Here is a 21,914-nt window from a genome sequence, read left to right as displayed (position 1 = left end):
AGAAAAAGTGGTATAAAATAAGTAATATATTTTATTATTATTTAAAACATTGATACAAATATATCAATGAACACTTGTTTATTACAATACTTTGCCATACAATCAAACATCAAGTTAGCATAATTTTAAAAGATGTGAAACAAATAAAAAACACAAACTTATTTCTTTTTCCAGTTAAGTACATGCCCCGACGGTTTTGTACGGTCTCTTCTGGTCCAAATTCCATCAGATTTGGCTGTCCATGAGCGGTACTGACCACATCGTTCAATAGAAGCTGCTCTGTATACTTGAACATCAAAGAAAAACTCCATTTTATCCCCTTGCGATAAGAGACAAGTCCACACTGTCCTTTCACGTCTGCTGGAAACATCCGAAAACTCAATGACGAAAGTCTCATTGAATTTTAAATATTTGACACCTTTATCTTGTTCGTTAATACTACCCCTACAATGATGCTTAAGAGCTCTACCAGGAGCGAGTTGGTTATGAATTTCTACAATATTTGGTTTGCAAGCTTCATTCACCGAAAAATGCATTGTAATAACTAACGCAAAAGCTATGAGATAATTCATTTTTTCTTAGATCAAAGATACTTTTTTGTGTGATGAAGTCATGAATGTGCAAAATTTATAATTATGTGGGGAAAACATTATAACTTTTAATTATAGTAAATAATCTATTTATGGCCTTACCTAAACTTAATCATAAATTAGACGTAAACTTTTGTCCCAAAACCCCCAAAATTATTAATAATAATAATAATAAACGTGAACCAATTAAACTTTTGGTCATAAGAAAGTTCATTGTCGAAAAGTATGGCTCACCAATAAGATCAAACCAAATAAAGATGAACTTTTCTAAATTATAGCTCGGCCTTAAAACTAACTAGGTACTATTCCCGCGAAAAACCACGGGCTGAATTTTTTTAAATGAAAATTTGTAATAATTTATTTTGTTATTATTTATAATGGTTTGTGATAAAAAATTTGTTGCTTATATTATAATTTTTGTATTTTAAAATTTTTATTGAAAACCTGTTAATAAAACATTTGCATGTAATGAATAAAATTATTTACACTTTTGTCAGTTAAACGACGTCTTTGCTATAGTTGTGAAGTAAGTAAAAAGATATAACTACCATGTAAAAAAGAAATCTTATCTGTTAGTTTTTTAAGTACAAATTAGTTTTGATTCTAATAGATTTTTTTTACTTTTCTACAATTTATTTTATTTGATGTGTCCCCAATTTTCGTTTTTTTAATTAGAAATATTTATTTAATTAATTATTTAATCTTAATTAAGTTTTTCTAATGGCAATTGAATGTAATTTTTTACACATTTTAAGGTTAGTTTTATATTTGTACTTCTCAATTAATATAGTAGGATGCTTACATATATTTTTTTGAGTTAAACATGAATTTTTTAACCCTGTAAAAATACAGTTAAACATAAAATAGTTTCATAGTATTAAAAAAGCAATGCGCATACTAAATACTTTTAAATTGAAATCATTGTTTATAACTGATGATCTCTTTATTATTTCACCCGATAAAACAACCTTCATTATATCTCCACTGATTTGAAAAATCTTACATCATGATTCGGATTTGCCATCGTTGGTTGCCATTTTGATATACAAAATTCGAGATTTCAAGTAGGATCGGGTATACTAAACTATGTATAGCGATGATTATATTTATAGTGGAGGTCAACAGTTCCATCAATAGGATAAATGCAATTGATACCATATTTTTTTTTTCTTTTTTTCCAACCAAATATTAATAAATTAAAAGAAAACCCCAAGATTGGTTGCCCAAACAGGAGGAAATTATGATACCATATATCTATATAACAAAATTATGATTTTTGTTCCTATATTTACGATTTGTTTAATTGAAAATGTCTATGATTAAGGTGATGGTAATTAATATTGTGTGCACATTTGGTAAGTAGATAATATTTTTTTTAAGATTTTGAATATATCCTAAACAATTCAAGATATGGTTAATATTTAAAATCGTTGTAATTGTTAAGATTCGGATTTGGAAAATTTCAAATGCTAATTATTGAAAAGATCTCACGTATGGTTAGTATTTGTTGATTGCATATCTTTATATCTGTTATAGTATGTGATAATTAATAGAAATTACGATTTTTCAAAGATTTCCTTAAATTGATTAAATTCAATTTTATAAAAATAAAAATCTGTAGGAAATTTCGTGTTTGGCTCTGATTGGATACGAAAATATCTGTTAGATACTCATTTTTTGAAATACGATCAGAATACAGTTCCTTATTAATTGTACATGTTTGGCTTCAAGAATTATAGCTATCCTTATTCTTATTTATGTGGCATTTCATTGTAATAATTTCTAATTCTTTGTCTTTTTATTAAAAGTGCTTCCCTTTTAATAGTATAGATAAAGTAATACTTAATTTCAAATTTTACCAATCTATTTTTTGATTTATTCAAAAATTATTAAACATTCTCTGTGGTTACAATAGGTTCTTTTTTTTTTTTTTTTTTTTGGTTCAAATGGTTACAACATGTTCTCTATTACCAAAAAAGAGGACCTGTAAGAGTCTGGAAATCTCCTGTTCGGCACATGGATATCGTATTGATTTTGTTTCAGAGGAAACATGCCTTTCAGCGAGTTAGGAACCTGGTCTTTTCTTTTCTAACTTTTGGTAATGTTTCGTTTAATAAATTTTCTTTCAAGTAGTTCAATATTCATACTTTTTAATTGAATGATATATATTTCCAATATCTTTGTTAGAACATTTTTGGTTTAAGAGTTTAGTTGGTTCACGTTTGTGTTTAAATTTAGCTAAGGCCAATAAATTGACATATATATATATATATATATATATATATATATATATATATATATATATATATTAGAAAGTAGCCCACGCGATGCGTGAGTTATGTATGCATTATTAATTTGAATTAAAGAATAGGGTTTTTATTTAATTGTATATGAAATGTAAATGTAATTGTTGATATATGTATTGAAAATTAATTTTCATAATATTAAATTTTAACTATAATATTTTGATATATATTTGTTATATGATGCTTCATAGAAGAGTCATTTTGAGATAGAGAGAAAAGTGAAAGTACACATTACTAATATTTGTGCTTACTACAGTATTATTAAAAATATTTAAACAATATGTTACTATAGTAATAGGACCATTTTTTAATTTACCGCAAAATCAATTTAATTTTGTCTGTTTGTTAAGTAATTAAGATAAATTATATTTTTGTATATTTTTGTTATTTTGGAAAAAATAACTGATAAGTAGTCTAAAAAGAAAATTGTAAAACCTTAGATAATATAATTAATTTGATAGATCATTTTATGTTGTTCTATATATTAATTTTACTTTCATCATCTAAAAGTAATACTTAACAAAAAATAATTTTAAAAGAAAGACTCTCTCTTGTAATCTATTTTCAATAATACCCTTATCTATATACAAAATAACTAATTTTTTAAAGTGGGCGGAGCCAATGACCAAGCACCTTGGTCAATTGACCCTGATGAAATTTCAAAATCAACTACTTTTTTCTTAAAATTTTTAAATTGACCCTGTGCAATATCAATATTGACCCCTATAAAATTTTGTTTTTTACATTTTGACCCTCATAAGTCAAAATCCTAGATTCGCCACTGTTTAAAATCCTAAATCCTAAACTCCAAATAATAAACACACTAAACATTGTCATAATAAAAGTTATCTCTCCATCACTCTTTAATTATTTTTGTTTCATAAATGATTTCCTAAATAAACATTTGACTATTATAAATTTAAAATATGGAGTATTGATTTACTATTTTTGCCATTGCTTGTTTTTTAAGGACTCACTTTACCTCGTACAATTAACTTTTATTTGGCTCGGTCCAAACGTTTGAAGTGCCTTTTGATATGCCTCCATCTTCACGGATAGTGATTCTCCACAATCTAGCCTGGCTAATATTGTAATATGAAACAAAATCTCTTTCATCCGACAAAACAAAAATGTTGGCACAAATCATAAAAAATATGGCATTCTTTCCATTTATCATTGAAAATTTTAAACAATACAGTAGTTTAAAAATTATGTGGGACTGTATTAAATATATTAGACAATACTCCCTCTATTCCTGATTAATCCATATTTTAGGATTTTCACACATATTAAGAGAACATATTAAAAATTGTGCCTTTTTGTGATTATCAACTTTCTACAAATTTTAACCAATAATATTCAAATTTTGTCATTAATTACTTATTAAAAATATATAGAAACCTAAAATTTGTTTTTTTGTGCAACATTTTTTCTCTAGAAATTGGATTAATAAGAACTGGATGGAGTAGATTTTAGTGAAAATTCAGATTAAAATTTAGTTAATCATTTTTTTTAAGAATCTACCTTCTTGTATTGTTAAGATGGCAATGGGCTCTTGTTGGGCTTTTGGTTACTAGGCCTTTTATCCTTTTAGTGTTGTGTTTAAATACTACTCTCTATCGTTTGTAGAAGGTTATGAAATATTTTGTCAAACAATGATTATCTTCTTCATCCTCTTCTTTCCTAATCTTCTCTGATTCTTCATCCAAATCCCTATTTCTTCTGTTCCTACCTCTAATTCTATGATTATCCTTGATAAGGTGATTTTCATCTTATCAAATTGGTGCTCTCGTTGAGAGGATTTATCAAAAAAAAATAAAATAAATAAAAAACAAAAAAACAAAAAAAAACTGAAAATGAATGTCGGTGATGAAGCTTGCGATCGTATCCTACGATCTTGTGATAAAATTAAGTTTTACCTGGAAGAGATGAGGCGATCCAATCGTGAGAGGCAACAACTCATCTTCGACCTTCAAACCGGTTTACACACCAACAAGTCAGCCACGGTGGACTCAGATCTTTCGTCAGCTACTCATCAAACCACCAAGGTGAGTCCAGTTCCTCCTCCATCCGTCCATCAAACCATCATGGAGAGCTTAGGTCGTCCACCAACAGATCTTACACCGAGAAGAAACCTAGAAATTTCTCTTGGGACCTCTGTCGAACACTTGGTGAGCACTGCGTTACCAGAGGCTTCTTTCAGTCCGTGGATCTCTGAGCTTCCACACACAGTCCAATCTCTTGGTGAAGAGAGGATTCCTGTTCCACGAAACTACCATAAAGCCAGGAAGAAATCGACACGAAGGAGACATCACAAGTTTGTTTCGGCGATAAAAATCAGAAAACATCCCACGAAGAAACATGGTAAGCGATGTCGTTATCCCTTGATTGACTCTAGGTTTCAGGCTGATGCTAGTGCTGTTAGACAAATGGCCACTTCCTCTGATTATGATGCGTCACAAGAGTTTGATGATAGAGTTAATGTTAGAAGTAGATCATGGAAACGTCTCAGTGACGAGAACAAAGCTGAACCAACTGAGGAACTATCAAGAATCCTGAATATTCAGGAAAATTTTGGAGCTGTTTCTCGAGCTAATCCAGTCCATCTTCGAGTTGGTAATATAAGGCTCCAGGGTTCAGGGGCTGCGAACAGAAATGCTAGAGCATGGAATAGTTCAGTGCTATGGACAACATCCGCAGAGGCTTGGGAACACATGGGGTTGAAACCTTTTGGATTGAGTGTTGATGTTGATGCTACAAGAACTATTTATATTGGGTTTCAGGAATCTGTTCTACAACCGCATCATGATGGCACGCCCTCGTCAGATCAAGAAGAGAGGACAAGACAGCTCGGGATAGAGAAAAGTGAAGCAAATACCTCTGGGGAAAATAAGATTTATCAGGAACCTGGGTTGTCCGAGAGCTATAAGGAAGACTTACTCAAGTGGATCAACAGCTTGGAAACTCATTTTGCTGCAAGTCAGACTCCACACAATGAGTGGATGAGGATTGTGTATTCACTCTAAGAAGGAGAAACTGTTCATTGGGTAAGGAGATTATGGGAAAAGAATTCTCCGACAAGTTGGAAAGAGTTCAAATGGATGATCAATGAAGAAGCAAAGGAGCAACCGAGGCAAAGCTGGATAGGACGCTCACTATACTCCGGTATGATACAAGAAGGTTCTGTGGCTAATTACTGCAGAGAGTTTGAAGGTAATCGTAGAGAGGCCATTAGTATACCAGAGAAGCATGTTTTGGATATGTTCATACGGGGGTTGAATACCATTGCAGATGGAGGTTAGAAATTTGCAACATAAGCGACTTCAAGAGGCAATGGATCTTGCTATTTGGGTTGAGGAAATGAGCGGTTACACAGATAAAGGAGCAGTCTTACAAGACACCCATAACAGGGCTAGTGCGCAAGTTTCAGCTTATCTTGGTGAAAATGCAGAGTTAATGAGTCTTACCTTGTTACAAGAGGATTCACAATTGTTGGGAAATGAGCTAAGCAAGGTTAAGGAGAGCAGGGATATCGAGCCACAAGGCACCAAGAGCAAGAGTCTACGGTTCTGGGGCTCTATCTCAGGTCAGAGACTGTTGGTAGAAGTTGACTCTGGAGCGTCACAGAATTACATTTCAGAGGAGTTTGCTGTTCGAATTAGGCTTCCCAAGAGAGTGACAAAACCCAGGTCAGTTCGTTTGGGACATGGTCAGCTCATTGTGAGTAAGAGCACTTGCCAGGGGGTTAGCTTGTTACTTCAAGGAGTTGAAATCTCTGAAGATTTTCTCACACTATACTTAACAAGGACTGAGGTGGATTTGATTTTGGGTTACCCTTGGCTATCCAAACTGGGAGAGACTTGTGTTAACTGGCAGGATTACACCTTTTCCTTCTTAAACAACCAGGATTGGATCACTCTTTGTGAAAAGGATGAAAAGCTGAAGCTAAGTACTCCAAGGATGAAGATTAAAAGTGAAGTTGAGCGAAGGTGCAAGACAGCTTACTATCTTGCGGACAAGATAGCTCCAAATGGGGGAATTAAGTCTATGAGTGGAGTTGGCACAGAATATCCTAAGGAAGAGCACAAGACTTTCAAGAAGGGAGAAGAAGTTTCCTTGTTGAAGGTGGGACAGAACAATGTAAGTGAATTGCTCGGGATAAACGAAGAAGAGGCAACTAGGGATTGGAACAAGATCAATGTGGTTGGGAATGACGAGTTAAGTGGAGCCATTTTAGGCCTTGAAAAGTTACTGATGTTCTTTACCTCGGAAGTTTCTCATTCTCCCAGGCCACCAGATATACTGGGTGGTGAACGCTTGGTCTCAGAAAATTCAAAGGCCATTATTGGCGACCAAAGCTTGGAAAACCCAGTGGAAGAAGTGTTGTTGTTCCCTATCAAGTCAAGGTTGTTCACATTGGGTGAAGAGAATGTGCTTATTGTAGCAGTTTCCACAAAATTGCAGGCTATTGTTTATAAGTGTTGCAATTTAATGGAGAAGATCGTTTCAAGGTTGATTATGTTACCAGGAAATCATTCCACTCGGGAAGTACCAGCTGGGGAGGGAAAATCGAAACAGTCTCTGTTCATTAAAAAAGAGTTTATTGGGAGTTTATGTAGCAAGACCAGTGGTGCAGGTGGAGACGCACAAGCTCAAGAAATCAAGGCAATGAACAACTTCAAAATGTTTCAGTTCCAGCCACCATGAGGACATGGTGGTTCTCAATGAAGGGGTATTGTTAAGATGGCAATGGGCTTTTGTTGGGCTTTTGGTTACTAGGCCTTTTATCCTTTTAGTGTTGTGTTTAAATACTACTCTCTATCGATTGTAGAAGGTTATCACTACAAGAAAATAAGTTTATTGAGACGTATTTTTGAGACAAAAAATTTCTATCACAAATTTGTGACACTTTAAATACGATATTATGACTAAGTTTATTTGTAACAAATTCATAGTATTTTCGTCACTATATTATGACGAAAAAACTCAGTAACAAAAGTTTGTCACAATTAGTGACGAATATGCTAAGATAATATTAATCTTCACTCTTATGACTACATTGTGACTAATATGTTGTTGCAAATTAGTTATGAACTTATAAAAGATATGCAAGTCACAGTTTGTGACATAAAAATGAGTAAATATTAGTCATAAAATAGTATAAATTGTTATGTCATTTATACAAAGCCCATTAAGCCAAGTCTCTAACCCTAATTTAACCAGACTTATTTAAGAGATGATTAGGGTTTTATTCTTTATAATTTCGTGCCTCCATAACCTAGAGAGAGAGAAAGAGAGTGAACCATTTGAGAGAAAGAGAACAAGGAGCTACAATTGAAATTAAGGACAGATCTTACATGTTCTAGGAGATGGTGGAAAATAAGGGGTAAACAGACTCTTTTATGGACGAATTTTGGTGAGCAATTTCCCAACCCATAGATGTAAGTTTTCCCCAAAAGATTTTGTAACCCCTTTTGTAGATTAAAAGTTATACATGTTTTCTCAAACCTATTCTGCGCAGATCCGCGAATTAACATCAGTCATCTTGTGAAATCGTTTTCCACTGCTACAAATTGAACCAGAAGCTGATCTACCAACCGTTGGAAAGATCTGAGTCTTAACTTCCAGAATGCCTGAAATCGTTCCCATAGGAGTTATAACATGGAAGTTATCATCGAATATGTTCATCTGGACGAATTTGTGATTTTTTTTTGTAAGAATAAAGATAGCTTATAATGTATATTTAATGTTTATGATTATAAAAAATTTGTATGATAATAAATTTAAAAAATAATATTGTTTTGAGATTGATTTTTTAGTTATAATTTTTATCATATGCAATGAATTTTTATTAATAACACCATTTGAAAATAACTTCTAATGATAAAATTGGACATTACGATAGTCACAAAATATCATGATTTTTGAGTATTTGTTAAAATTTTGCGACAAATTTCTAATTATCATTTGTGACCATTTGAGACTATAGTTTCGTAACAATAAGATACATAATTAAAACGTTATTTTAAACACGAATTGTAACGATTTAAAGACGTTTTGTTAGTCTTTAATTAAGACAGTTTTGTTACTTTTTGGTGTCGTAGTTATTGATGACAAAATGGTTACTAATATATTCGTTGCAACTCTTGTGACGTTTTCGTTACAAATAAAAATTTGTGACCATTGTATTGCAACCATTCAAAAATCGTCACAAATTCGTAACAATGTTTATATTGTGACTAAATACTTTGTATTGTGACTAAATATTTCGTCTTAATAAAATTATTTTCTTGTAGTGTATGGAATATTTTGTCAAACAATGATTATCTTCTTCATCCTCTTCTTTCCTATTCTTCTCTGATTCTTCATTCAAATCTCTATTTCTTCTGTTCCTACCTCTAATTCTATGATTATCCTTGATAAGGTGATTTTCACCTTATCATGTATCTTGAGAAGACTCTAGCTAGCTTCACTAGACTATAAGACTATGTGCATTGGTAGGTTGTGGAAGAGTTTCTCATAATAAAAATAAATAAAAACGGAAAATCATGATATTTAAACAAAAATAAGAGATAATGTACATTTTCATCTAGAAGGAGACATTCAAGACTTAGTAAGATATTGTTTCTTCCAAAGTTTCGAACTTCCCAAATATGAATGACCCGAACAACAATCCTAGATACCAGTGTTGTACGTTTCGTTGGAGATTGAATCAATGGTACAGTAGGGAGCTAGTGTTTTTGTTTTACCCATGGTGTGAGAGAGAGAAGGTGAGTGTCGTCAAAAGTTGTTATTTAAAAAGAAAACTTAATGCAATGGTTGAGGGAGAGTAATCAGGGATTGGAATGAATTGTTAATGACCATGAAATCGTAGGTGTTTGGTATTATTTTGATTACGTTATAATTGGGTGGAAAACGTAAAGAGAAAAATGAAGGATAGACTTCAATGGAATTCTTTAATTACCTTAAAGATTGTAATAAGTAATACAAATAATGTAATCATAGTAATGGTTCATCTGATTCTAATTGGTGGTGCGGATCTTAATCCCTTTTTTGAATTTTTAAATTTGAATCCAAACAATTTAAAAACAATTTTGGATAGGATTAATGTCACATACAGTTCAAAACTTGAAATAGGTGTTTGGGATCTTGACCCAGACATTAAACCAGAATTGATTTAGAATTTGGTGGTGAAGTAGGAGAACTAAACCAAAGAAATCCAAGGATTAAGAGATTTTTGGAAAAACCCAGAGGGAAGAGAACATAAATGATGGTGAGTTACTGTTCAATAAAAAGGAACCAGATATGAGACCGAATTTAATTATCCAATAAATATGACTACGATGGGATCTAAGAGATCTTCACGGGGAAGCTGACCAAAGAGCTTGCAGCAAAATAAATGATGGTGAGTTAATGTTCAGTGAAAGGGAACCAGATATGAGACCAAATTTAATTATCCAATAAATCTGACAACGATGGAATCTAAGAGATCTTCACGGGGAAGCTGACCAAAGAGCTTGCAGCGAAGGATGGAGGGAGACCAGTGGCGTATACACCGAGAAAAAACAACAAAGGCTCGATAGAGAAGGTACATCGGAGGTGATAGTTGCTAGGAACGATGGTGGAGAAGGTGAGAAAGTAAGTACATGTTCGTTTGTAAGAGTTGTCGATTTATTTGCTGGGCCTGTATTTGGTTTTGTTTGGTTAGGCCCAATATTAAAACATAAAGATAATAGCCTTTAAGAATAAGAATAATGGAAGGACATGTGTCAGTTATATAATAAGCCAGATGTCATGTTATTAGAAGAAGTTGAGAAAAACCTTCTCTTATTATATAAGATATATATATATGCAAAAGATTATCAATCCATTACTTAAAATATGTAAAAAAGGGTATATATTACTGAAATCAAATTAACATACAGTAGCAGAACAAATAATTATGTGTCGATAGTTCAATTGATAAAAATTCTCAAGGAAAGCCTAGAAGTTGCCGATTGGAGTGACGTTTAAGAGGGAGCCCTATAGAATATTCTGGTTACTCGTATGAATTAGGAGGGTCTATTCAATCTAATATCTCAAATGATTTGAGTTTTTGTAAGATTTTAAATGATTTTAGAAAAGTTGGTATGATTTCTTGTAAATTTTTTTCAAATCCTACTTAAAACCATGAGATTTGGATTTCTATATTTTTAACTAAAGAAATTCTCTCAAATCCTCTGAAATCCCTTAAATCATTAAAATCTAAATCCACAAATTGTTTTGAATAACAGTGGATTTTGAGATAGATTTTTAAATTATTAGTTCATTAACAAAGAATTTCAGAAGACTTTTTAAAATCAATGATTGAATAACATATATTTGTAAATTTTATACAAATCACTTAAAATGTTAGGTTGAATACACCTCCTAAAACTTCTTAATTATTCGAAAAAAGCAGAAAAATATAATATTTAATAATGTCATTATTTTTATCTTTTTGATTTGTTTTTTAAAATTTATTTATTATACATGGATATATCTCTACTTAAATGGGTTTTAAATAGATTTCATATCATAGTATGATATTATTGTTAGATTTGGGAAATACAATTTTAGATTTTTTTTTTGTGTTGTTGTTGTTGTTGTCTATTGTTGTTCTTATTTTCCAACCAAGATAATTAATTGATCCATTATATTGAAGTATGCAAATTTTTAAGAAACATCATTCTTTCTGCAATACTACTTGATTGATCAAGAAATATAGGTATTAAAATATGGTTTTCACAAGACATTATCAATCTTACAAAAATAGAAATTGTTGTAAAACAAGTGTGATTAATCCATCATGTAACATCCGCGAACCAATTTTTTGTAATTTTGGTGTGGGTGTCGATCGACACCCTTGGGGGCATCGATCGACACCATGTGTTCCGGTTTAGTCGGGTTCGTTTTAATTGCCGATTGGTTCGGTTTGGTTCAATTTAAATCCCTAAATCGTGTGTAAAAGGGGAAAAACGACCCAAGGTCGTGTTATTTGTCTGTACTCGCCGCTTTTGAGAGAAAAAGAAAGGAGAGAGTGTTCTTAAGCTTTTGGGAAAAGTTTGGGAGATTAGTTGCTGTTCTTGAGAGTTTTGGATCTGGGAAAGAGTTAGGAGTGAGGATTTTGTTCCTACTGTTCAGAATCTTCCTGGAAAGAGGTGAGTGCTTGACCATGGTTGATCTAAGCATGAGATGTCTCTTGTTTGGGTGTTTTCTTTGCTGTTTGTGTTGTTTTGTTGCTTGGGTTCGTTGCTTTTGTGATTCCTAGTGATTTCCGAGGTCATTGGGTGAGTTTGAGACCGATTCGAGATGATTGGGAAGGAGAGTTCAATGTTCGGATTCGCGCAGATCGTGTCTGCAGAAGAGGCATCGATCGACACTAGGAAGCATCGGTCGACACCATTTGGAGGGGCATCGGTCGACACTATTTAGCATCGGTCGACACCATTGTTTGTAGCATCGATCGACACCGTGAGGCATCGGTCGACACTGGTCTCAGCCGAGACTTGTTTTCCTGGTTTGATGTATTGTTGTGTGTTGTTTGTTTTGCTTAAACTTGAGGGTCTCATATGCTTGTGTGTATAACCTAGTAGATGGGAGGACGGCCTCACTAAGTATTTATGATATACTTACGCATCTCAATTGGTTTTTGTGGTGTGCAGGTAAAGGAAAAGTGTGATCGTGGAATCAAAGGCAATGAGGAGGAGGGTGTTCTAGAGACTTGATTGATTGTGTTCTAGCTGTTGTTAGGTTGCTAGATTAAGTCATTGGAACATTGTAGGATGTTAGCCTTTGGTTATTTCTTTGTTTGGATTATGGTGTTATTGGTTATTGGATTATTTATGTTGAAATTTTATTGGATTAATGGAATTGTTTTATTTGGTTATCTGCGGTTATTGATTGTTGTTAGGATGTTAGTGGGTATGGGACCACTAGTAAATTAAGGTATATAAAAAAAAAAAAAAAACGGGAAGGGTTGTTTCATTTTGGTATCAGAGCCCTTACGGTTCTAGGTCTAGGGTTCATTGTGCTTTTGCTGTTGATGTTTAGGATTCCATGCTATGATTGATTGTGTGAGTTGGTCAATTGTGTGTGGCATGAAGTCCTAGAACATCCTCTTCGAGCCTGTTTTGTGATTCCACGGTAAGTTGTGTTTTTGTGTATTGGAACTATTGTTTGCTTAGCCTTTTGTTCTTGGATGATACAGATGGTTAGGGGTGAGGATGCTGTTGGTCGCGGTCGTGGTCGTGGGTGTGGTCGTGGTCGGGGACGAGGTCAGGTTCCTGAGGCCAGTGTGAGTGTGACCCAGAGCATGGCCAGTGAGGAGGTGGCGGAGTCACAGGTTCATCCTAGTGTGTCTGGAGACCAGGCTGGTTTGGGTGACGGCAGGGCGGATGGGCCCGGTGTCGGTCATGGTGTTGCCCCGGGTGTGGGGGTTGCAGCGGGAGGTGCTCCAGGCAGGGAGGATGTCTTGATGGACTTGCTAGCTCAGGTTTTGCAGCGACTTCCAGCAGTTGTGCCGCCAGTGGTTGGTGGGCAGGATCCAGTAGTGCCGCCAGTGGTTGGTGGACAGGATCCGGTAGTGCCGCCAGTGGGTGGTGGGCAGGTTCCAGCGGTGCAGCCTGTGGCGGGTTTGCAGGCAGGTGTGCAGCCGGGGGCCGAGGTAGTGGATGCTCAGTATGTGCGGATGATGGAGCAGCTGCGGCATGTGGGAGCCGGGTATTTCTCAGGAAGTACCGATCCGAGTATAGCGGATGAGTGGAGAGAGCGGATGGAGGATATTTTCCTTTCGCTTAGGTGTCCCGACCGGTACAGGGTGGATCTGGCAGTGTTTTACTTGTCAGGAGATGCTCGTGTGTGGTGGAGGTCGGTGACAGCACAGAGGGTGCAGAGGGGTATGTCTTGGGGAGATTTTGTGGGGGAGTTTAACTCCAAGTATTTTCCTCAGGAGGCTCTTGATCGTATGGAGGCACGGTTCTTGGGTTTGACTCAGGGGGACCGTACAGTGCGGGAGCTGGATGCAGAGTTCAGTCGGCTTGTGGGGTATGCAGGCAGGGCATGGGAGCCAGAGTCGGCTCAGGTACGGAGGTTTTTGTTGGCTCTGCGGGATGATTTGAGGACTCGGTGCAGAGTGAGGAGCTATGCTATGAGAGCAGAGTTGGTTGAGGTTACAGCTGGGATAGAGGATGACTTGAGGTCACAGGTGGTTGTGGTCAGTTCTTCGGTGCAGCCACAGCAGTCTCAGCCGCTTTCTGTTCCTAGCAAGGGCTGCAAGCCTGCGCAGGGGCATAAGAGGAAGTTTGATGTTATGCAGAGATCGAGGCACGGGGGTGCGAAATGCTTTGGGTGTGGTAGCAGGGACCACAAGGTGACTAGCTGTCCATAGAGAGGTGAGCAGCGGGCAGTGATAGAGCAGCGGGCGGTGACGGAGCCGCGGATAGATACTCGAGTGTGTTACTACTGCAGAGAGATGGGGCACATCAAGCCTCGTTGTCCCAAGTTGCAGCAGAGGGCAGTAGCAGTGTTGCAGGCTGGAACTCAGCCAGGGGTGCAGCAGGGTGTACAGCACGGTGTGCAGCCGGTGGGTTGGATCGAGCCGACGTCACAGGTGTACTCGACTCAGGAGCCCGGTGGCACTAGTGCAGGAGCGATCACATGTATAACTTTTGAGATTCGAACTTAGTCAATTTAATAGTTCAGATTATATTTGTTTTTGTTTGTGGTCAAGTGTTAGGTTCTCAACACATGAGGTTTGTGTAGGGACCTTGTTGGTGGGTGGGTTTAAGTCCCATGTTATGTTTGATTCTGGAGCTTCTCATAGCTTCATTACTCCGGAGTGTGCCGAGAGTGCGGGGATCAGAGGGGATTCTGGAGAGCGTTCAGGAGTTGTCAGAGTTGCTGGAGGCAAGTTCCTGAGGGTTATTGGACGAGCTAGAGGAGTTGATATTCAGATCGCAGGAGAGTCGTGGCCAGCGGATTTGCTTATCAGTCCAGTGGAGTTGTATGACGTTATTCTTGGTATGGATTGGTTGCATCGGCATAAGGTGCATTTGGATTGCTATCGGGGTAGAGTGGAGTTTGAGCGTCCAGGAGGGAAGTTGGTTTTTCAGGGTATTAGACCGACTTCGGGGAGTCTCGTGATCTCAGCCGTTCAGGCAGGGAAGATGATCGAGAAGGGCCGTGAGGCCTATCTGGTTACTATATCTATGCCAGAGTCAGTGGGGAAGTCTACGGTTAGCGGTATTCCGGTTGTGGAGGACTTTGAGGATGTGTTCCAATCATTGCAGGGATTACCACCATCTCGGTCGGATCCTTTTACTATTGAGCTGGAACCGGGGACGATGCCGTTATCCAAGGCTCCTTACAGGATGGCTCCAGCAGAGATGGCAGAGCTGAAGAAGCAGCTGGAGGATTTGTTGGGCAAAGGTTTTATCCGTCCTAGTTGTTCACCGTGGGGAGCTCCAGTGTTGTTTGTTAAGAAGAATGATGGGAGTTTTCGGTTGTGTATTGACTATCGGGGTTTGAACCGAGTTATTGTAAAGAACAAGTACCCTCTCCCGAGGATTGATGAGTTGTTGGATCAGTTGAGGGGTGCTACTTGGTTCTCCAAGATCGACTTGGCTTCAGGTTATCATCAGATTCCTATACATGAGGCAGATGTGAGGAAGACAGCCTTCAGGACGAGATATGGGCACTATGAGTTTGTGGTGATGCCGTTTGGGTTGACAAATGCGCCAGCTGCATTTATGAGGTTGATGAACAGCATGTTCCAGGAGTTTCTGGACGTGTCAGTCATCATTTTCATCGACGACATCATGGTATATTCTAAGAGTCCTGAGGAACATGCAGTACATTTGAGAGCAGTGTTGGAGAAGCTGCGGGAGTAGAAGTTGTTTGCTAAGCTGAGTAAGTGCAGTTTCTGGCAGCGTGAGACGGGGTTCTTGGGTCATATTGTTTCAGCTGAGGGAGTTTCAGTGGATCCAGAGAAGATTCAGTCCATCAGGGAATGGCCGAGCCCGCAGAGTGCCACTGAGATTCGGAGTTTCCTGGGGTTAGCAGGTTACTACAGGAGGTTTGTTCGGGGTTTTGCGAGTATGGCTCAGCCGATGACTAAGCTTATAGGGAAGGATGTCCCGTTTGTGTGGTCACCAGAGTGGGAGGCAAGTTTTGCAAGTCTCAAGCAGATGTTGACTACCACGCCGGTGTTAGCATTGCCTGAGCAGGACGAGCCTTATGTTGTGTATACAGACGCTTCTAGAGTGGGGTTGGGTTGTGTACTTATGCAGCAGGGGAAGGTTATAGCCTACGCTTCGCGGCAGTTGCGGAAGCATGAAGCTAATTATCCTACTCATGATTTGGAGATGGCAGCAGTGATCTTTGCTCTTAAGATTTGGAGATCCTATCTGTATGGTGGGAAGGTACAGGTATTTACAGATCACAAGAGTCTGAAGTACATTTTTACTCAGCCTGAGCTGAATTTGAGGCAGAGGCGTTGGATGGAGTTAGTAGCGGATTATGATTTGGACATAGCTTACCATCCTGGTAAAGCTAATCTGGTTGCAGATGCCTTGAGTCGGAAGCGGGTGGCTTCGGCTCAGGAGCAGGATATGGAGGCGTTGGTAGGTGAGATTAGTGCATTGAGTTTGTGTGCTATCTCACAGGAACCTTTGGGTTTGGAGGCAGTTGATAGAGCGGTTTTGTTGAGCAGAGTGAGGTTAGCTCAGGTGAGCGATGAGGGGCTGGTGAATGCCTCTAAGGCTGCGGGTGCAGAGTATCAGGTTTCTGCTAATGGTACTATCCTTGTGCATGGTCGGATCTGTGTGCCCAAGGGTGAGGATTTGAGGCAGGAGATACTGAGAGAGGCTCATTCGAGCAAGTTCTCTATTCATCCAGGAGCGACCAAGATGTACCGTGACCTCAAGCGGTATTATCACTGGGTCGGGATGAAGAAGGACATAGCCGACTGGGTGGCGAAGTGTGATATTTGCCAGCTGGTGAAGGCGGAGCATCAGGTTCCTGGTGGTTTATTACAGAGTTTACCCATTCCAGAGTGGAAGTGGGATTTGATCACGATGGACTTCGTGGTAGGTTTGCCTGTGTCGAGGACGTTTGATGCTATTTGGGTCATTGTGGACCGTTTGACTAAGTCTGCGCATTTTCTGGCCATCAAGAAAACTGATGGAGCAGCGGTTTTGGCCAAGAAGTACGTGAGGGAGATAGTCAGATTGCACGGTGTGCCTGCTAGTATTGTGTCTGATAGAGATTCCAAGTTCACCTTGGTGTTCTGGAAGGCATTTCAGGCGGAGATGGGCACGAAGGTGCATATGAGTACAGCCTATCATCCTCAGACGGACGGTCAGTCAGAGAGGACGATCCAGATTTTGGAGGATTTATTGAGGATGTGTGTGCTGGATTGGGGTGGTCATTGGGCAGATCACTTGAGCTTGGTGGAGTTTGCTTATAACAACAGCTACCAGGCTAGTATTGGGATGGCTCCTTATGAGGCCTTGTATGGGAGGTCATGTCGTACACCATTATGTTGGACTCAGGTGGGGGAGAGGAGTATATTTGGTGCAGATTTTGTTCAGGAGACCTCGGAGAAGATTCGGGTTTTGAGGCTGAACATGAAGGAGGCTCAGGATCGGTAGAAGAGCTATGCTGATAAGAGGAGAAAGGATCTTGAGTTTCAGGTTGGTGATAAAGTGTACCTCAAGATGGCCATGTTGCAGGGTCCGAACAGGTCATTGACAGAGACTAAGTTGATTCCGAGGTACATGGGTCCGTTCAGAGTGGTTGAGCGGGTGGGACCAGTGGCATACCGGTTGGAGTTGCCTGAGGTTATGCGTGCGTTCCACAAGGTATTTCATGTGTCGATGCTGAGGAAGTGTCTTCACGAGGGTGATCAGTTGTTGGCTAAGATTCTTGAGGATCTTCAGCCTAACATGACTTTAGAGGCGAGGCCATTGAGGGTGCTCGAGAGGAGAGTCAAGGAACTTCGAAAGAAGAAGATTCCTTTGATGAGAGTCCTGTGGGACTGTGACGGAGTAGAGGAGCAGACTTGGGAGCCCGAGGCGAGGATGAAGGCAAGGTTTAAGAAGTGGTTTGAGAAGCAGACCGCGACTTGAGCTTGTCTAGCCGGGTCCGAGTTGTAGTCCGTGGCTGGAGCAGGTACGGAGTATTCCAGCCCATCTCTCTTGATATTTGGTCGCTTAGGGGTGGTTGGTTGTGCGACTAAGTATCAAGATGAGGTGGTGCTCGGGATGCGGGTTGATGGCTCTGGTTGTTGTATTTTGTTTGCTTTTTCTGATGTATTTTCGTTGAGATTGTAACGATTATGACATTTTTTTTTTAGATTAATAAGATGAGTATTTTTTCTTTATGTTTGACTGTTGTTGTCATGGGAAAAGAGAAATAGCTCGGGTTTCTATTTTTGGAAAGTTTCCATAAATAGAAAGTATCCACAAAAGGAAGGTTTCCATAAATAGGAAGTTTCTAAAAAAAAACAAGTTTTGTGGAAATGTTGAGGTAGATCTAGCCGGGAGATACTCGTTGGCATCAGTATTTGTTTTGCTCAAGGCCGTGCGGGCCCAACTCACGTGATACCGATAGCTCGATGGACTTTGTGGCCAGAGAGTGGGAGTGGTATGTTGCTTCGGATGACGATCCGAGAGCGAGCTTGAGGGTGACGACCCAAGAGCGGGATATGTGAGGCTCCCTGGATACCGTAGCTGTGAGCCGAGGCTCGGCAGTGAGCCGGTATGTCTCGAGGGTTGCGACCCGAGAGCGGGGGGAGTGTGTGTGAGTGACTTCCTGGATGCCATAGCTTAAGGCGGTTGGCCTGATAGCGAGCCGGCATGATTCGTTGGTTGCGACCACGGACGGGGGAAGCACTGAGTTGTGAGCAAATAGTGTTTATGATGCGAGTATATTGGCTAGAGGGAGACCTCGAGGGTCAGTCGGAGGTGTGCGGGCTGTTGCGACAGTGGCATGGGAAACCTTGGCTGATGGTGTTTAGTCCGGTCTGGGGACGTGCGGGCCGTGCTGACGGTGGCACGGAGGTCCTTGGCAGGTGGACGGTATTGCAGGATTCGGGGACGAATCCATATTGGTGGGGGAGAATTGTAACATCCGCGAACCAATTTTTTGTAATTTTGGTGTGGGTGTCGATCGACACCCTTGGGGGCATCGATCGACACCATGTGTTCCGGTTTGGTCGGGTTCGTTTTAATTGCCGATTGGTTCGGTTTGGTTCAATTTAAATCCCTAAATCGTGTGTAAAAGGGGAAAAACGACCCAAGGTCGTGTTATTTGTCTGTACTGGCCGCTTTTGAGAGAAAAAGAAAGGAGAGAGTGTTCTTAAGCTTTTGGGAAAAGTTTGGGAGATTACTTGCTGTTCTTGAGAGTTTTGGAGCTGGGAAAGAGTTAGAAGCTTGCTAGGAGTGAGGATTTCGTTCCTACTGTTCAGAATCTTCCTGGAAAGAGGTGAGTGCTTGACCATGGTTGATCTAAGCATGAGATCTCTCTTGTTTGGGTGTTTTCTTTGCTGTTTGTGTTGTTTTGTTGCTTGGGTTCGTTGCTTTTGTGATTCCTAGTGATTTCCGAGGTCATTGGGTGAGTTTGAGACGGATTCGAGATGATTGGGAAGGAGAGTTCGATGTTCGGATTCGCGTAGATCGTGTCTGCAGAAGAGGCATCGATCGACACTAGGAAGCATCGGTCGACACCATTTGGAGGGGCATCGGTCGACACTGTTTAGCATCGGTCGACACCATTGTTTGTAGCATCGATCGACACTGTGAGGCATCGGTCGACACTGGTCTCAGCCGAGACTTGTTTTCCTGGTTTGATGTATTGTTGTGTGTTGTTTGTTTTGCTTAAACTTGAGGGTCTCATATGCTTGTGTGTATAACCTAGTAGATGGGAGGACGGCCTCACTAAGTATTTATGATAATACTTACGCATCTCAATTGTTGTTTGTGGTGTGCAGGTAAAGGAAAAGTGTGATCGTGGAATCAAAGGCAATGAGGAGGAGGGTGTTCTAGAGACTTGATTGATTGTGTTCTAGCTGTTGTTAGGTTGCTAGATTAAGTCATTGGAACATTGTAGGATGTTAGCCTTTGGTTATTTCTTTGTTTGGATTATGGTGTTATTGGTTATTGGATTATTTATGTTGAAATTTTATTGGATTAATGGAATTGTTTTATTTGGTTATCCGCAGTTATTGATTGTTGTTAGGATGTTAGTGGGTATGGGACCACTAGTAAATTAAGGTATAAAAAAAAAAACGAGAAGGGTTGTTTCACATCAACACATGTCATCACACTTTTACATGTGTCATTGCCAGGTTAATAAGTGGTATGACTCATAACTTGTTTATTCCACTATAACTAGGAATTGTACAAACATGAGTAAGAAAGTAGAAATTGAGTAAGACAAGAGAGAGGAAGATGTAATAATAACATGTAGAGAGAAGAATTTCTTTCACTTACCTCTCGTCCCTTTCTCTTTATTATTATAGTGTATATAGTTATACATACATATACACATATACATATACAATATAATATAATAATTATATGTTTGAGTTATGTTTTATAACACGTTATCAGCACGATGTCTTTACCGCTGGAGCTTTTACGAGGTAAGTAAATTCATATTGTTTCGGTTTATATTTATAAAACATAAATATTATAGACATCGTGAAATTATACATTTTCTGGATTAATCGTCATAAGTTGTAGGTGTTGCCTCTTTAACGATCAAATCTATAGCTAAATGCCTAAATCATATCCGGATAGATCGTTAGATATATGGTAGGCTCTGCCTCCTTCACGATAAAAAAAAAAGCTATGTCTTTTCCGGATAGATAGATCGTTTTATATGGTAGGCTTTGCCTCCTTCCAGATCTAACAAAAGACTATGTCTTTCCGGAAAGATCGTTAAAAATGACAGGCTATGCCTCCTACACGATCAATATAAGGCTATGTCATTTCCGGACTGATCGTTATACATATAGAGGTTCTGCCTCATTAATGATCAAATAAAAAGCTTTGTCTTTTATGGATTGATCATTATATATGATAGGCTCTGCCTACGATCAAAGAAAAGTTATGTCTATTAAATTCTTATATATAAGGCTATAGCTCTTAATTTTATTTTCTGAATTTATATGTTTGTTTATTTAATTTTATTTATCCGTAAAGAATAATTATATGTGTTATATAAGATTTAAAGACAATGAAATGTCTTTAATCAAAAATATATTTCTCTTATGAAAATATATCAAGCACATGTCAATATATTTTAGACAGTGCAAAAAATAATTGGAAGGTCTAGATGAGTTAGTCTCTCGACTTCCAAAGACATCAGATTCATAATTATCGATGTCTTGTGTTCTCCAAAGTCTCAAATAAACTCATGGAGTTTCAAAGACATTTTGTCTGCATAAAATTATTATATTGAGACAATAAATAAACATGGTATCGCATGTTCAACCATATTGGAGACACACATATATATATAATTATATCATGCAAAAACAAAGATGACAAAATAATAGTAAAATATGAAATTTACTAATGCTTGCTTTAAGCATAGCATAACTAATCAATCCATCATGATCTATAAATGATATTAAATATCATTGAAATTTATGAAAAGAAAAAGAAGCTTATTCAAGCATTGCATGCCTCTATTCACATTTTCTGAGGTTTATATTATATTCGTATCAGTTTATTAAAATTAATTTTAAAATTCTATTTATTATTTATGGAGTCGATGGTTGTATACCTCCTCCTTAATTCTGTGGTAGGTTATGCCTCAAGAATCATATAATGTTGACTCATTCACCATCCTTTTTGGATTAACAAGCTCATTGTATATATATGATGGTTTGATTTCTTTGATATATCCTCAAATTAAACCCCAAATATAACTGATCTAAAAATAAGATTCGATTAAAGGTGAATGGACATAAAAGTCATCATCTTGAGAGGGG

At 38.1% G+C, this 21,914-nt stretch overlaps 2 protein-coding genes across 2 annotated transcripts; one reads left to right on the top strand and one right to left on the bottom strand.

Moving 5' to 3' along the window:
* Positions 1–158: 158 nt before the first annotated feature.
* On the bottom strand, positions 159–536 carry LOC104747102 (S-protein homolog 25). The gene has a single exon (XM_010468675.2). The coding sequence runs from the start codon at positions 534–536 to the stop codon at positions 159–161; it is 378 nt and encodes a 125-aa protein (XP_010466977.2).
* Positions 537–6,146: 5,610 nt separating this feature from the next.
* On the top strand, positions 6,147–7,952 carry LOC109129227 (uncharacterized). Its single transcript, XM_019236981.2, has one exon. It carries the CDS (start codon positions 6,188–6,190, stop codon positions 7,601–7,603), a length of 1,416 nt encoding a protein of 471 aa, XP_019092526.2. The 5' UTR covers positions 6,147–6,187; the 3' UTR covers positions 7,604–7,952.
* The last annotated feature ends 13,962 nt before the right edge of the window (positions 7,953–21,914 follow it).

This window comes from Camelina sativa, chromosome 15, assembly GCF_030686135.1.
Source record: "Camelina sativa cultivar CO46 ecotype springtype chromosome 15, ASM3068613v1".
NCBI classification, from domain to species: Eukaryota; Viridiplantae; Streptophyta; class Magnoliopsida; order Brassicales; family Brassicaceae; genus Camelina; species Camelina sativa.
This window is presented reverse-complemented; position numbering and strand designations above follow the sequence as displayed.